This window comes from Carettochelys insculpta, chromosome 5 (genome assembly GCF_033958435.1).
Source record: "Carettochelys insculpta isolate YL-2023 chromosome 5, ASM3395843v1, whole genome shotgun sequence".
Lineage (NCBI taxonomy): Eukaryota > Metazoa > Chordata > Testudines > Carettochelyidae > Carettochelys > Carettochelys insculpta.
This window is the reverse complement of record NC_134141.1, coordinates 90,528,289-90,543,893: the sequence shown is the minus strand read 5'-3', so window position 1 is coordinate 90,543,893 and position 15,605 is coordinate 90,528,289. Positions and strand designations below refer to the sequence as shown.

Sequence of the window (15,605 nt, the reverse complement as noted above, 5' to 3'; positions counted from 1 at the left end):
GGAAGAGAGCTGTCTTGCCAGCATACTGAAATCACAGATAACAAGAGATGGCAGTTATGTTGGTGGGAGAGCGTCTTCTACTGACATAGGATTGTATACACCCTTGCTTGTTGTCAATGAAACTTTTTCAGTCATGAGTGTTTTTTTCACAACCCTGACAAAAATTTTTATCAACAAAAGCATTAGTGTATACAAAGCCTGTGTGAGCGTTACCTAAGAAAACAAATACAACACACAGACAGCATTTTTAAATGAATCACCCAAAACCAAATTTAATAATCTTGTCTGCATACAATCGTCCCTTAACTTGAATTTGAGTGTTATCTAAGCAGTCTTAACATTTTCCAGAATACGAGCACTACCTAATTTCACAGCACAGTAACACCTATTATAAAGTCAACAATTAATGGGATGAATGGGTATCATTATTTGAAGTTAAAAGGAAGATTTGTCTTTTCACAAACTTCATAAGTAACTGCACTTAAAACAGGTATGGTTATCAAAAATATTCTCTGTCCAAGCAGAAAAGATTAATACCCAAAGACTTATGATAAAATATCAGAAAGTATACACACACAAGTATGAGCATTGCTTCAACATATTTCTGTTTTTTAAACAGTCACAAAAATGTCTTCACTGATGAAAGGCTTCTAAGCGTATTCTGTTTGGGTCCTCTGGATGTCTCAGTGCAATTCCATATCGCAGCAGGAGTTCAACATAAGGTGGCCAGAATGAGTCATTGATTGTCAAATATGGTTCATGTGGTGTACTTATTAACTTGTTTATAAGACGCTGGAAGATCAAGAGAATGATACTTAAAACATGTATAAAATAGATTGATTTTTCTCTATTTTAATCAAGGAAAGGGGGATAATAAGAGAGAGCTAGCCCGTGTTAGTCTGTATTCTGAGTCTGGACTGGAAATGCTATCGATTTGAAGAAGTGGGTCTGTCCCACAAAAGCTTGTAACCTAATAAATTATTTTGTTAGTCTTTAAATTTGCTACATGCTTGCTATTTTGTTTTGTAAGGAAAGGTAGACACACTGATGTCATAAGAACTGCTTACCTAATAGAAACAAATCCTGTTCCAAATCAAATTTATTCATTAAAGAATACTTAATAGATTTTTAAAGTATCAAATTGTTGAATATAAAACTGAAGTTGATTCTTTTCCCTTATTCAACAAACATTCTGATTTTTCCTACAATAACTCAAAAGCACATATAAGCTCTCTCTCCTGGTTTATTTAACTTTTATACTTATTTTTGTATAATAAACATGTTAGTTCTTTTACTTATGTTACTTCTAAAAATAATTATTAGTTTAACATGAGCGGGAATCATCACTGAAGAGATCTGACGAAGGAAAAATATACTGTGCATAGAAACATACAATATCCTTAGAATAAGAAGCAGAACAAAACTTACTGAAACAATGCTGATAAAAAGTTATAAAGGGAATTTAAGGGAAGGGGAGTTGGAAGGGGAAGATTGTGTGTTCCCACCGGGGAAGTAATGGAACATATAAGCATGAGTATATTCACAGATGCTATACAAAAATAAAAGAGTTACATTCATAAATAAAATACAATGCAACACTTTTAGGAGTATCTAAGAATGGTTACCATAGTAGATTGTGGAGTAGAACTACATTGTACTTGTGAATTATACCTATTCTTTGCCACTGTACCTTATATGGTTCCAGTCAAGTAGTTACCACTATAGGTATTGTATCTGTACAGCAGAAAATATATGTGTTGTAAGTGTGGTTCTTCGGGATGCGATGCAGAGATGGATGCAGACTGTATTCCACTTAGGCATGTGAACGCCAGCATGTCACAGCTGCAGAAATTTCCAAAATATTACCTGTTGATAGGTGGCATCCATGCCTAGTACAAGTTGAACCTCTCTCATTTGGCACCCTCAGGACCTGACCTGTGCCAGACGAGAGAATTTGCTGAATGATGGGAGGTCAGTATTTTCTATCACATTACCAACACTTCCACTGCTTACTGGGCTCGTAGAAGACATTTAGGGGTGAATTACAGCTAAATAATTGCACAGAACACAGAGCCAGGACTGGTGGTTGTAAACAAACTCTATGGGACCATGGGAAATTTGGCCACACCCATGATAAGTGGTCATCTGGCTAACAAAATAATGCTGGATTACAGAGTTTGCCAGCCAAGAGAGTTCCGGATTAGAGAGGTTCAACCTCTAGCTGTAACCCTCTTCCCTGGCTACCTGAGGGGGTCATCATCCTAACCCGCCCTTGGTTCCTTCACACCGAATGCCTAGCTAAAATCAAGACTCCGATGAAAAGATGATAGAGGATGGGTCATAGAACACACATTTGCATCACATCTCAAAGAACCACATATACAATGAGAAACTATTTCTTCTTCTTTGAGTAAATGCTGCTGTGTATTCCACTTAGTAGATTCACAAGCAGTCCCTCCGTCTCTTCAGGAGCCAGGGCTCAGAATCTACTTAACCAAGGACTACATGACCACTCTACCAGAGCTTGCCTCAAACGTGGAAGATGTGGCCTAATGGTTCGTAAATGTATGCATCAACAACCATGCAAAGACGAGCAAATATCCAATACAGAAAGGACACGCAGCAATGCTAATAAAAATTGTTTGCACTCTCATACAATGAGCTCACATCCACTGAGGAATAACAGAGGTGCTCTCATATGCAGTCTTCGTGCATGAGGTTATCCATTTGGAGATCATTTGTGAAGAGTTCACTTAATCCTTCATGCAATCTTCACATTACAAGAACAAATTAGATTAAATACACATCAGTTTAGCCCTGTTCAAATACAAGGCTAGACCTTCCCTGACATCTAGGCAGGGAGATGCTGCTCTTCTAGAGTGAATGCGGCTTAGGAAGGAATGCAGGTAAGTATACCACCTGCTCAAATGAAAATGAAAGAAACACTTCAGAGAAATATTTTGGATGCAGTTGCAAAGCCATTTGTCTTTGGAGAACTGTATTACAAAGATGGGAGGAGGGAGGGCATTATTAAGGCAACCATATTAATGTACCACAGAGGAACCAGCTCTAGGACTGGGAAATGCGGAAAAATAAGCTCTTTTAAAAATCATGCTGTCATGGTATTGGAGAAGACTGATTGTCGCTAAAGGGGGAAATGAAATGCCAACACTGCTGCCAGCTGCACTTTCAATGAACTAAATGTAAGTCCTGATGACTAAAAGATATAGCAGGTACTCCAAAATGTCTTTAGCACAGGCCAGCATTGACTGGGTTCCACAAAACCACTGAAAACTGCTTCCATTTCATCTCATAAGCCATCCTGATAGAGGATTTTCTACTGTTAAAGATGACTTACAGGACAACCAGTGAACGCCCCATTTCTTTATTCAGCAGTGCAGCAGTCATGTCAGGCGATGAAGACATAGAGCTACCACAGCCTGATTGCCTCTGTGCAAGGTAACCTGTCATGTGCTCCCTTCCAATGACATAATACAATGCTTTTCAAACTAGGATCCGTAGGCCCCTGGTAACTCCAGGGGATGCGTAGGCCCCACTGATCAACCCCTTCCTCTCCCTTTCTCCCTCTACTCCTCCCTGTCCCGGGGCTGAGTCAGACTCTCTACCTCCCCTGGTTCCACATAGCTCCCAAAAGCAGACACCAGATCTACGTGGGCCTTAGGCAACTGGATTGCCAGGGAGGCTCTGTATGCTGCCACTACCTGACTGCTGCTCCACAGAGACCAGAGAACTGAGACAAATGGGAGCTGAAGGAGTGGTTCCTGCAAGCGCAAGGACAGTCTACAGAGCCTTCTTCCTTGTTTCTGAAGTGACCCCGTGGCCACTCACAGGACCCCAAGCTCCTGCCATAGCCCAACTCCCTCCCAGAGGCAACACCCTGAATCCCGAGGCCTTCATCTCTGTCCCCACCCTAGAAGTCACACCCTCACTCACCCCAGCACCCAATCCACTGCCCCAGCTCAGAGTCTCCTCCCACACGCAATCCCTCATCCAAGCTTCACACCTACCGCTGAACCCCATGCCCCCTACCACATGCCAACTCCCTGCTCCATTTTGGTGAAAGTGAGGGTGGAGATCAGTGAGTGACAGATGGAGGGGGGACAGCATGATGAGGGGGCAGAAATTCAGTGCAGGAGGTCCCCAACATTTTTAAATCAAAATTAAGGTCTTCAGATTGATAGTTTGAAAACTGCTGCCTTAAAATTCTCCGGTATGGAAGGGGAGAATGAGAGCAGTAGCACAGGATCATTCAGAGACAAAAAGGGGGCTCTTAACTGAATCAAAGCCAGATTCTGTACCATGGCAGATGGACTGCAGCAGGATGATTCTGAAGGTTCAACAGGGAGGAGTACTACAGGTACCTGGGCCTGTGACAGTTCAATGGTCACGACCAAAGACCTAGTTGGAGATCTTGGCTTCAAACAAGATGAAGTGTAGAACCTCTATAACCAGGACCATCCCACAGATTCCATGGAGGTCTTTAGCATGGATAGGGCATTGGAAGTCAGCCTCTCCCTTGACTATATGTACAAATTCTGGTATCCGTAATTGTTCTTGTAACTGGCCTCTGTTGCAGGGCAGGTAATGATGAGTGAGATGAGGACAATCCAAACTCAGATACTGAGGAACAATGTTCCCTTTACTTTTTTTCCCTTCTACGTGCAGAAAAAAATTTTTATGCATACCAAGGCATTTGTGGATGTACACTACCAGCAGAAACAAATCCTGCTGGCTGTGGGCACTCTGCTAACCAGCTGGGTGGCTTCTCAATCTATCTTGGGTGGCTGACCAAGTGCACAGCTTACAAGGAACACTCCTGAGGAGCCTCAGGATTTGAGGGACAAGAGCAGAGCAAGACCTGAATAACTGATCTGACTCATCTGTCACCCGGCAGGAGGCAGAAAGCCGTGCTGCCACTGGAAATGGTACTGTTGGTATCGAGAATGCCAGCACCAGAAGCAAAATGTACCTTTCTTTGCATTTGTTTCTATTAAGTTATTCCTAAGAAAACTATTTTGAAATTTAACAGGCACTGAAACTAGTACTAAATAGCTCAACAAAGATATCAAACAAACATCAGTGACACCTGAAGATTAGGCTAAGATAATTCAAATAAAAAATAAGTCTGAATTTCTAAAATTAGTTTAGTCTTTCAAACAGAAATCAGTCAACTGGGTGTTTTAGTACTTTGCACATGTTTAAAATCAGTTAAGGAAATATGAAGAGTAAATTTAAGATACAACTTGTTTGAAATTGTTTTTCTACATGGTTTAGTAACATGTGGCTACTTTAATTTCAGATTAGTTTTTAAGCCCTACCTAATTTGGTACTAAAAGGCATGCTGAGACACTTGAGGCATGTAACATGAAGTTGAAAGTTAATGACATAAGTACAAAACCTCACAGCCTGCACTTTCAAGGGAAGCACAACAATGTCATAGTGACCGGATTTTAGCATCTGAACACCAGAATGTTATAATTCCTCAAGCCTTTCTTCCCTGAGAGCAACTGCTGTTCTTCAGGGAGGTCTCTCACACAGAGATTGCTATAAAAAGACTGTATTCCCAAATACTAAGTTTAGGGTGAAAAGGGTGCTGTGATCTTAAACAACCTTTTTAGCTCTATCAGATTTATGCTGTGCAAATTCTTAATTTATTTGAATTTTTAAACATTATAAAAGTAATCCACTCAATCAGAGCATTCTTGGCAATTTTTTAAAATATATATACTAAAGATTAGACCTATTAATTTCTAAAGATCAAATTAAATAACCCAACAAAATGAATATATTAGAAACTGATTTGCTGCTGTGTTATATTTCAGAACTGCGTACATGCAAATAGTACAAAATATAAAAAGTTAAAAATTTTAATTCAAGTTTAACCGAACCATTTTTAATATCCTTTTCTCCTGTAAACAATGAAGAGTCATAAAGCCTGAAAAAAAAAAGATTATAAGAAGAATTTAAATTTGTCTTAAAATTTTAAGGGCATATAATTTTCTAACTCAGATTGCATGATTGGCTTCCTAAATTATGTTTAAATGTTAAATAAGTTGTATCAGAAAGTTAGACAGGATGCCCTCAGAATTAGAAGAGGAATCCCATTAGTTTTTTTTTTTTTAAACACTGTTTCTGTTATTTTAATAACATTTTCAGACACCATTATCCATTTTGCGTATAAACAATTGCCGGTTTTGACCACTGTTAAAAAAAAAAAAAAAAATCACATCACATACAAACCACTTTACCTCTAAAATTTCATGTAACGTTACCAGTTGTACAGCTCGTTCTTCAGCTGGACTCTACAAAAGTAGCAAAAAATTATGTTCAAATTCTAATAATAGAGTCAGAAAAGAATGTTAATTAACAAAGAAAAATCTCAATTCAAACAATTCGGAAGAATGAACAGACTTTTTTTTTAATTTTAAAAATGTCATAACATTACAAAATTTATATATTTTAATCCTATATTCGGCAATAAGTTCAATGCAAATGCTAAACAAATTAACGTTTCTCTTAAATTCAGCTGAAGACAAGATATTAAATATTACATCTGTCAAGAATGGAATTCACATTTTATTCTTCAAATATCTAACGTAATCTAAACAAAAATAGGATTATAAAATACTTACTTTGTGTCTAAGATTATAAAGAAAAACCATGAGATCAATGCCTTTAAGTAAATTTTCAAAGTTCTGGGCAACAAGATGTAAACCTGATTATTGCAAAAACACTGTACAATACAAGCTTTATTATCTGGCACTGCCTGAGGAACAGGTGTTGCCTGATAATCAAATGTGCCAGTTATTGGAGCTGGGCCCTTGGTCCCAGACAGGCCACCAGCCCCAGACAGGCAGCCCCAGCTGAGCAGCCAGGCCCCCTCCACTGACTTCAGCAGACGCTAGTTAACTGACTGTGCTGGTTATTCCAGTGCCAGAAAACACAGCTTTTACTGTATTTTGTTTTAAGACTGTGGTATCCAATATGCTAGCCACTAGCCACATGTGGCTATTTGGATGGTTAAGTGTGGCTATTTGGCTTCAACAATAAATATACTATCAGAATAATATGGCTACTTCACTATAGCGAACTAGAACTGGTGGGACACATTTTAAGAGTTTGGTCCATAATGCTTTAACGTTTGCTGTTAATTTAAACTGCAATTTCACATCTTTTGTCTTGAGCCTCTAGAGATTAACCAAATATGTTTACTATACTCAAGAAACAAAATTCAGTTTTGATATAGATTTTTTTCTTCTTTTTAATGTTACTATTTTTAATCAGTATTTTTGTGACCACTTAGGTCACTGTTTCATTTGTAATATAGACCCAATCTGTGAGTCTTCCAAGTTGAAAAATGGTCAGGATTTTATTATACACCCCAATTTTGGAGTGGAGAAAGAACTAGGTGATTTATAAAAGTTCACCTAGGGCCAAATCCTGCCTCCTTCATCCATGACTGTGAAGGGTTCCCTGACAACAACACTTCTGAGGCTCAGCTGCACCAGAGACCTTGTCTACAGACATCATGTTGCATTACAAGCACCCTCCTCCATGTGATCTCTTTGCAATATGGGAGCATATGATGTGGAGACTACATGGCTCTGGGTACACTACAGCCATCTGTTGACAGAAGTCACTGTCAGAAGAAATTTCCCAACAAAACTTCTGTCAACAGTGTGCAGCCCCACATAAAAGCCAATCGGAAGAGCACTCCATTGTGTCAACAGAGCGGTCGGCCTGCCCAGCTGCTCTCTTGACAAAACAGGCACCCGAAAGCACAGCAGACAAGGCTGCCCATTGTTCTGGATGCCCCTGTCTGTCAAGAAACCATCCCCGAGAGTGTCCACGCAGCTTTTTTGTTGACAAAACCTGTCAACAAAAGACACTGTTCCTCATCTGGGAGAGGCAGAACGTGGTCAGTGGAAGTGCTGACTTGTCGACACACACATTGTGTGTGGACATTCTACCAGTATGAGAGATATTTTATGAAATAACTGTATAAAGAGAAGTTTCTATTTTGCTACTTTTAAGTACTAAGGATGTTAGTTCAAACATTACTTTTAAAGAAGTGTTGAAACTTGCAAAATTAAAAAAATAATACTTTTCATAGACCAATGGTGTTAAACGTTTTTAGTTTCTTAACTTCAGCTCCCATTCTGTAGCATGACAAAGTTAACCGGCATTTTGAATTTACTCACTTTTAAGCAAGATGGCCAACTCCACATGTAAAAAGGCATAATTTTTCTTTACCACAAGTACAATTTACATACAAAATATTTTGGGTAATCTAAAGTGTCAGACTGCTTTGTTTGAAAAAAGGTGCAACTTTACTTTAAGACTAGAGAGTCATCCTACATTTCTGATTTAATTCTTATGCCTTGTATATATTATGACCTCAATCTTTCATCACATGCTTCAATGCTAGAAGAAATGCTAACCTTGCATGTAGACTATAATGGATATTAATTAAAAAAAGTTAAGGTTTCTTGTGGTGGTGTCTCAGGTAGCACCATGACAGCTTGCAATGCATGTCAGATGCATTTCTGTTCACGTTAGAGCAATAGCAGTGATACATGCTGAAGTAAGATTTAATAACATCAACAGCCATGAGGAGGTCTGACCACAATATTGGCCAGACCTCTTCAGTCCTTTGCAAGCATTTCTGGAATCATTCAGTGGTTTATTTTGCCACATTTGGCTCATTTTGTCAGTGGAGTTGGAGGTGCTAGATTCACCACCCAAGCCACAGGCTGTATATTGCACTCCAACTGCCCCCATAAACACTGTTGGACTATGTTACTGTGCTATAGAAACCTAGAGCATGCCAGCAAGTGCACTCAGGAAGGTTACAATATAACACAGATCAGCTATATACCATTGCAAGCAGTCTCATCATACCGTCTACTCCTTAACTTACCAAGCTCATTCCTGAAACCAGTTAGGCTTTCTTGCCCCACTGATCCCTTTCGAGCTTGAATTTGTTGATGGTGAATTTATATCCATCTGCTTGCACGTCAACAGTGGCACTTAAATAACTCTTCTCCCTCCCTGGCACTTATCCCTCTGATGTATTTATAGAGAGCAACCATCTCTTCTCTCAGCCTTTAGAGAGAAGAGCCATTTGTTTCAAACTCAGTTACAAAAATCAATCCTTCATGAGCCACAATGCATGTGAATACAAGAGAGTCAATAAATAATGGCAAACTGTACTTTTTGTCACTCCTGTTTTAAAGACAGCATGCACACAATGATTTGTGTAAGTCAGAAGGTTAAGTTACCCCCATCTCCAGGCTTTACCACTCTGTCTCCAAATCCTCCCCCTATCCCCATGCTTACCCCCTTTGAGCCCCAACCTCTGCCCCTGCTATCCCCAGGATTAACTCACCTCAGTGCACACAGCTCCTCCACGGCTGCCCTACTGCTTCTTGCTGCCTTCTCAGCGTGGCTTCGGCAGGGGCAGGCTTGGATGCCCCTCTGCCCAGATCTCCTGCCGGCTTAGAATTCCACCCACATGGGGTGGCTTCCTGGCTGGGTGGCTTTGACTTCGTTGGCTCCTTGCCCTGCCACAGGTGACTGCTCAGTGGCTCTAGAGGCTGCCACCACTTAAACAACAACCTGAATTCAGTTGGTCTAACAGTGGGCAATTGAATTTAGCTTTTTTATTAAAACGGCAGCAGCCTCCGGAGCTGCAAGAAAAGTCAATGGCAGCAGTTCTTGGAGCCGGATGTTGCCGACCCGGGGTTAGGCTATACAAGACAAGCTTTTGAGTCTCCTCCAATAAGGTAGATTTTCTATTTCTCTTATCATCCTAGTAGCATTTCTCTGCACATGTTTCAGTATGAATTAATCTCTTTTAAGCATGGGGCATCAGAATTGCACAGTATTCCAGGTGAGATCTAACCAGTGCCGTACATAATGGCACTAACACTATATGGCTACATCTACACTAGCCCCAAACTTCGAAATGGCCACGCAAATAGCCATTTCAAAGTTTACTAATGAAGTGCTGAAATGGATATTCAGCGCTTCATTAGCATGCGGGCGGCCACGGCGCTTCAAAATTGATGCGCCTCGCTGCCGCGCGGCTCGTCCCAACAGGGCTCCTTTTCGAAAGGACCCCGCCTACTTCGAAGTCCCCTTATTCCCATCTGCTTATGGGAATAAGGGGACTTCGAAGTAGGCGGGGTCCTTTCGAAATGGAGCTCCATTGGGATGAGCCGCGCGGCTGCGAGGCGCATCAAATTCGAAGCGCCGTGGCCACCCGCATGGTAATGAAGCGCTGAATATGCATTTCAGCGCTTCATTAGTAAACTTCGAAGTGGCCATTTCGAAGTTTGGGGCTAGTGTAGACACGGCCTATGTGTGACTTTAATGGGGTTTCTGTTTTTCCAGCCTTGCAACTTTAATATTATATATAAAACCAAGAATATTATAAACAGCTTTCAAATTTGATCATTTTAAATAAATCTTACTTTTTTCTTCTTTTTAGCACTTTCATCTTCCCCTGGGAGAGGAAAATGTTCTTCTAGGAACTCTCCCAAAGCACTCAGGAGCTCTTCCTTAAATGCCCTTATTTTCAGCATTTTACTTTTCAATTCTTGGAATGCTCTATAAACCCAATGTAAAAAATAAAGTTTAAACTGACGTGACATGTAATCAATAAAAAGGTACTATTGCTACAAAAAAAATGGCATCAGTAATCAAACTACCACATAGTACACGTGTACTTTATAATACTAATATTTGCAACATAGATTTCTGATGCATTTTATTACTTAGTTATTTGATCTATTACCTATTAACTATTTACCAAAGTTATCAAACAGCAATACTATATTTTTAAAATCTGTTTAATTGCCATACTAATATTCACTTTTTTAACTTTTTGGCTTGGAAAAAAAGCAACAAATACCTTTTCTCAGAAAATTGTACAACGTGATTTTTCATTTCTTCATGCGTTGCATCAAGAGAATCTACCAACTGCTGCTGCTCTTCCAGCCACTGCTGTTCTCTTTAAATGTGAAAGTAGAAAAAAGTGAGATGGAATAGTGGATAATTAGAAATGTTCAGACCTACCAAAACAATGAATATCACTTGATCTGCTACCAAAACTGTAGGAAATTCGTACACTCAATTCACTTTATACCTTTTCAAATCTTCCTTCAGTTTTCTATTCTTTGATTGAATTGTAGACAGCACCATTTCAAGATCATGGTCTACTTTCTGCAACTACAAAAAGGGAAACAAATGTACATTATGGAGAAATGCAATTCTATTAGTGATATGTAAAAGCACATCTGATAATGCTGTTGTTATATCACTCAGATACCACAGTGAAGGGAGCAAAAATTATCTTGACAAACAAATCAGTAACAACCCCTATCTCACATAGTAGTATACTGAGAAACTAGCAGTTGGGAAGAACAACACTTATGGAGCTCCAAAATGAGAGCATCTCAAAGAAAGGGCGATTTACTAACCAAACTGACAACAAATGAGATATTCGCACCTTGGATATGGAAATGGTACAAGTAATAAGACACTATAGTTAGGTTCACTTCAGGCTATTTCTCAGTAAAGAAATTTAGGACTTGATTTTTGTCAGAGGCTGAGCACCCTCCACTCCACATAGGAGTGAGCAGCACCTAACACATCATTGGCTTGGGTCCTTAATGGATGCTTGGCTTACTGAAGTCTAACACTGAGATGTTCTCTGTACATTTGAGACGGATGTGGCTCCTTAGTAAGTTTGGGGCTCTCCACTATGCATTATCTTTAGATGTCTTTGTGTCCTTTTACACAAGTTCCCCAAGGTTTTTGCCCCAGATGGTGGGAGAACATGATCATGCCTAGTTTCTTAAATGGACGGTTCTGGCAGTCCCTAGTTCGTTATTTCTTACACACACCCTTACTCTTTGCAGACTTTCACTCCTTGTTGGGTAAGGGTAAACATCTCCTAGATGGGAGTTCTTCCTGTGACCCTCCAGCCTTGATCCTAGAAGTCTCCTGTTTAGCAGTCCCACTCCTTTCCCTTAGCTCACAGCAGCTGCCTTCCTTTTAAAGGCATCTAGTCCTGTTCCCATGGCCTCATCACCTTCCCGATTATGGTTCCTTTATTATGCAGTCATCTAATACAATTTAAATTTATCTCAACAAGAAATACAAACGAAATAGAGAAAATATTTCCCAGGAGAAGAAGGGTTTCATAAGCACAAGATTTATGAAAAATGTTGTATCCCTCAGATAAACTAACCACAAAATTGAGTATCAATGGAGAGGATATTCACTCAAAGGAAAATACATAGCCAATCTTTTTGTTAAAAGAGCAGTTGCACACGCATTTTGGTTCCCTGACCTGACTGATACAAGGCAGAGAAGAGTTGCTGGGAGTTAGACAAACTAAAAAGGTAGGTACAGCACAAGTTATTTTTAAACAAAAACCATATAATCTAAATGTGTCTTTTTGTGTTAGCCAAAGCATAACTACTCATTTCAATGTTACAGCCACAAGAGTATTCCCAGCTAATGTTACATACCAATGTCCAACCAATGTATTCAAAAGCTACCACTAACACATTCTTCATTTATCCTTTCTCCCTGAGTCTGGAAGAGCTCAAATAGATATTTGCATATATTATTCCTGCAAAACTCTAGAACTAGAAGTACTGCCTCTTCAGCACACCACATTACTTTTTTAAAATAGTTAAAATTATCATGTTTACTTACAACTAAAAATATTCAGTACTTACAACAAATAATGAAAAAAACAAATTAAAAAGTTCATAATGCTCAAATACATAATACATACAGACACTTTATTATGGCTACCCAATTATTTGAAAAGAAACTCTTAAAAACTTATGTGTGAGAAGTTACTTACAAGTAATGACCTACGATACTCCTATTCAAGTGATAGGAATCTGGCACAGTATTGATACAAGTAATGACCTAAGACACCTACCTCTTCTTTTCCTAATGCTACCAGAACATCTGGATTGGTGGAGATTACTGAAAAACAAGACATATTGTTTTCTGTAATTTATAAACAATGTTTAATAAATATAGTAAAATGAGCATGTCTGACTTTGAGGAAGACACACCATTAACATTACCATATGGACAAAATTAAGTCTTAAAAGGCTGGTCCTATCAAATGTCTAATCCGCATTGAGGAAAATATTACTTTAATATTGATTTTCTCTGCAGTGCAAACTGTACCTATTATTTTATCAATATCACAGACTGAATTTCAATTTTAATAAAACTTGTCTGGTGAATAGGTATGGCATAACTTCCACCAGTTTACAAGCCAAAGTTTTTGTTTTTGATTCCCCCCTCCAACTCCCCCCCCCAAAAAAAACATTCCTAAATCCAAGTTATGGAAGAAAATTGTTTGACTCAAAGTACCTTTCTCAGAATCTTGACCTTCTTAAAATAAGAGAAACTGAGGCAATTAAGAGAACATTGAAAGACACTCCCCTTTGTTAAAAAAAGAGAAATCTTCTACAAGAGATCAATCAATGTATCTTGAAGTCATTTATAACGCTCATCTCAAAATCCATTTAAACCTAGTGCTTTAGTTTATGTTTACACTAACAAAGTCACCCTTCACCCTGAAAGAGGCTCAAAACCCTCAGTTTGTTCAACAGAAAGAAAAATAATTGCACACCATTTTAAAAAATAGATTAAATTATGGTGAGAGTGGATCGTTGTAACCAGAAGTGAAATTTGATTTTAAAAGGTGAAAATGCAAGAGATCAGCAGAGATTTCTTTATTTTGGGACTTCTAGGTTATTTGACTAATCTTGTTCTTTTTTCAGAAAATATGATGAAATCATTAGGTGGATCATCAGTTGTTCTGCTTATATGTGAATAAAAACATGGATTTTGAACTTAAGCATGCATTTGTAACTTTTTATGTAATGAGAGAAAATCAAGCTTCCACAGCAGTTTCAAATCATATCACCAGAAGAGTATTAGTATGCCAAAATTTGGATATCAAGATTCATAACAACTCATTCTATCATAAAGAGTTACTGTGACAAAGCTTTCTTTTTACCAACAGATAAAGAAATTATAGCTTTCCTATGGAAGCATCAGATGTCTTCCAAAATATAGACTGGGCTTGGTAAATCTGCAAAAATAAATCTAAATTTATCAACAAAATAATCTTCTTAAAAACGAATAATAAATCTCTGATTAAACCTCTGTGAGTACAGAAGAAACAAGGAAGATTTCTGGACCAAAGTGTGTTCAATTAGAGTGTGATTTAAAAAACCAAACCAAACCAAACCAAACCAAACCAAAACACTCAGATAAAGAATTACAAGTATGCAAGACAGAAGGAAAATCACATATACCCAAAAGAAGAGAAGAGCATCCCTGAATTAAGCAGATGTGTATGAGCTACTAGACGCCCTGTACAGTTACTTTAACCATCATGGCTTGAGAATTACAGTCATACCCCAATTATGCCCATTCGAGTGATGAGAATTCGACGAGGAGTTTCATTTAATACCCCTACTTCAGCTTACAAGGCATTTCTTTGTATTTACGAGGACCAATTTGGAGGCTAGCGGCTCTGGAAGGCAAGCACCAAGGGGATGGAGCTGGCTGCATTGGTCTTGATGAAGAGCTCGTGCAGGGGGGTGGCGGTGCCCTGCGAGAGGGCAGCAGTCTGGTGCAGGAAGGTAAACTTGTCCGAGCCCCAGCAGTAGATTACACTGCTCTGCGAGACGTGGATGCTGGGCACACAGCCCAGCCCAGCCCTGCTGCTGCTCACCCCTGGGCGGCTAGGGGGCCACAGCCACCCACCCTGCTCAGCTGTGCCTCAGGCACCGCTCGTTGTCTGTGGTGCTCCCTCCCATTTAGCACCTGGCTCGCCCGCCGCTGCTGCCTCAGCTGCCGCTGGCGGGGCCTCTGTGCTGCGCAGCCCCGCACAAGAGAGGCATCACCCCTTGCCAGCCAGGGGCCCCCTGTGCCTGCCTAGCTCCCCACGTGGCCAGCCCCTGGCAGCACCCCCTCCCCACTTAACCTAAGCTGCGCTCAGGCTGGGCTGCCTCCCCATGCCCTGCTCTGCCCTTCTCACCCCCTTGCACCGGAGTTAATGGGATTTGGTGGTGTTTTAGCAGAAATGGGTGTACATTTTGGGGCTCAGGAACGCATAAAATTTTTTCCCATTGAAATTAATGGTAATTACATTTTCGACTTAAGAGAATTCACCCTAAGAGGGGTTTTTCAGGAACGAATTACCCTTGCAAGGCGGGGAAAGACTGTACATGAAAATGTATCAAATGCAGAATCTATTTAGTGTTCTGCTCTTCCTTTCAACAGGCCAAGTTACAGCTACAACTGATATGAAGAATCCAAAAACCCTACTAGTTTCTACATACTGTGCAGATCAGAAATGCTTTTATCTTTAATTATCCACTTCAATCCATTCAATTCACTGGTTTTCTGCAGCTTTCTTAAACTTTAAGCATTTCTACCTTAGTATTTATGATACTCCATCAATTGTAATATCTGAGTGTCCACCAAGTATTAAAAAAATAAAAGAAGTTATCTCCTGTAGAAAAGAATTC

General features: G+C 39.5%; 1 protein-coding gene across 1 annotated transcript in view; it reads right to left on the bottom strand.

The window, feature by feature from the left end:
- Nucleotides 1–204: 204 nt before the first annotated feature.
- CENPK (centromere protein K) overlaps nucleotides 205–15,605 on the bottom strand; it is a 30,062-nt gene continuing 14,661 nt past the window's right edge. Inside the window, exons 4-9 of the mRNA XM_074994266.1 lie at nucleotides 12,986–13,032; nucleotides 11,171–11,253; nucleotides 10,937–11,035; nucleotides 10,497–10,632; nucleotides 6,270–6,323; nucleotides 205–792 (exon numbers count right to left, since the gene is read on the bottom strand). Coding sequence (XP_074850367.1) covers nucleotides 634–792; nucleotides 6,270–6,323; nucleotides 10,497–10,632; nucleotides 10,937–11,035; nucleotides 11,171–11,253; nucleotides 12,986–13,032 — 578 coding nt within the window. The 3' untranslated portion in view covers nucleotides 205–633. The remainder of the gene's footprint in view (nucleotides 793–6,269; nucleotides 6,324–10,496; nucleotides 10,633–10,936; nucleotides 11,036–11,170; nucleotides 11,254–12,985; nucleotides 13,033–15,605) is intronic.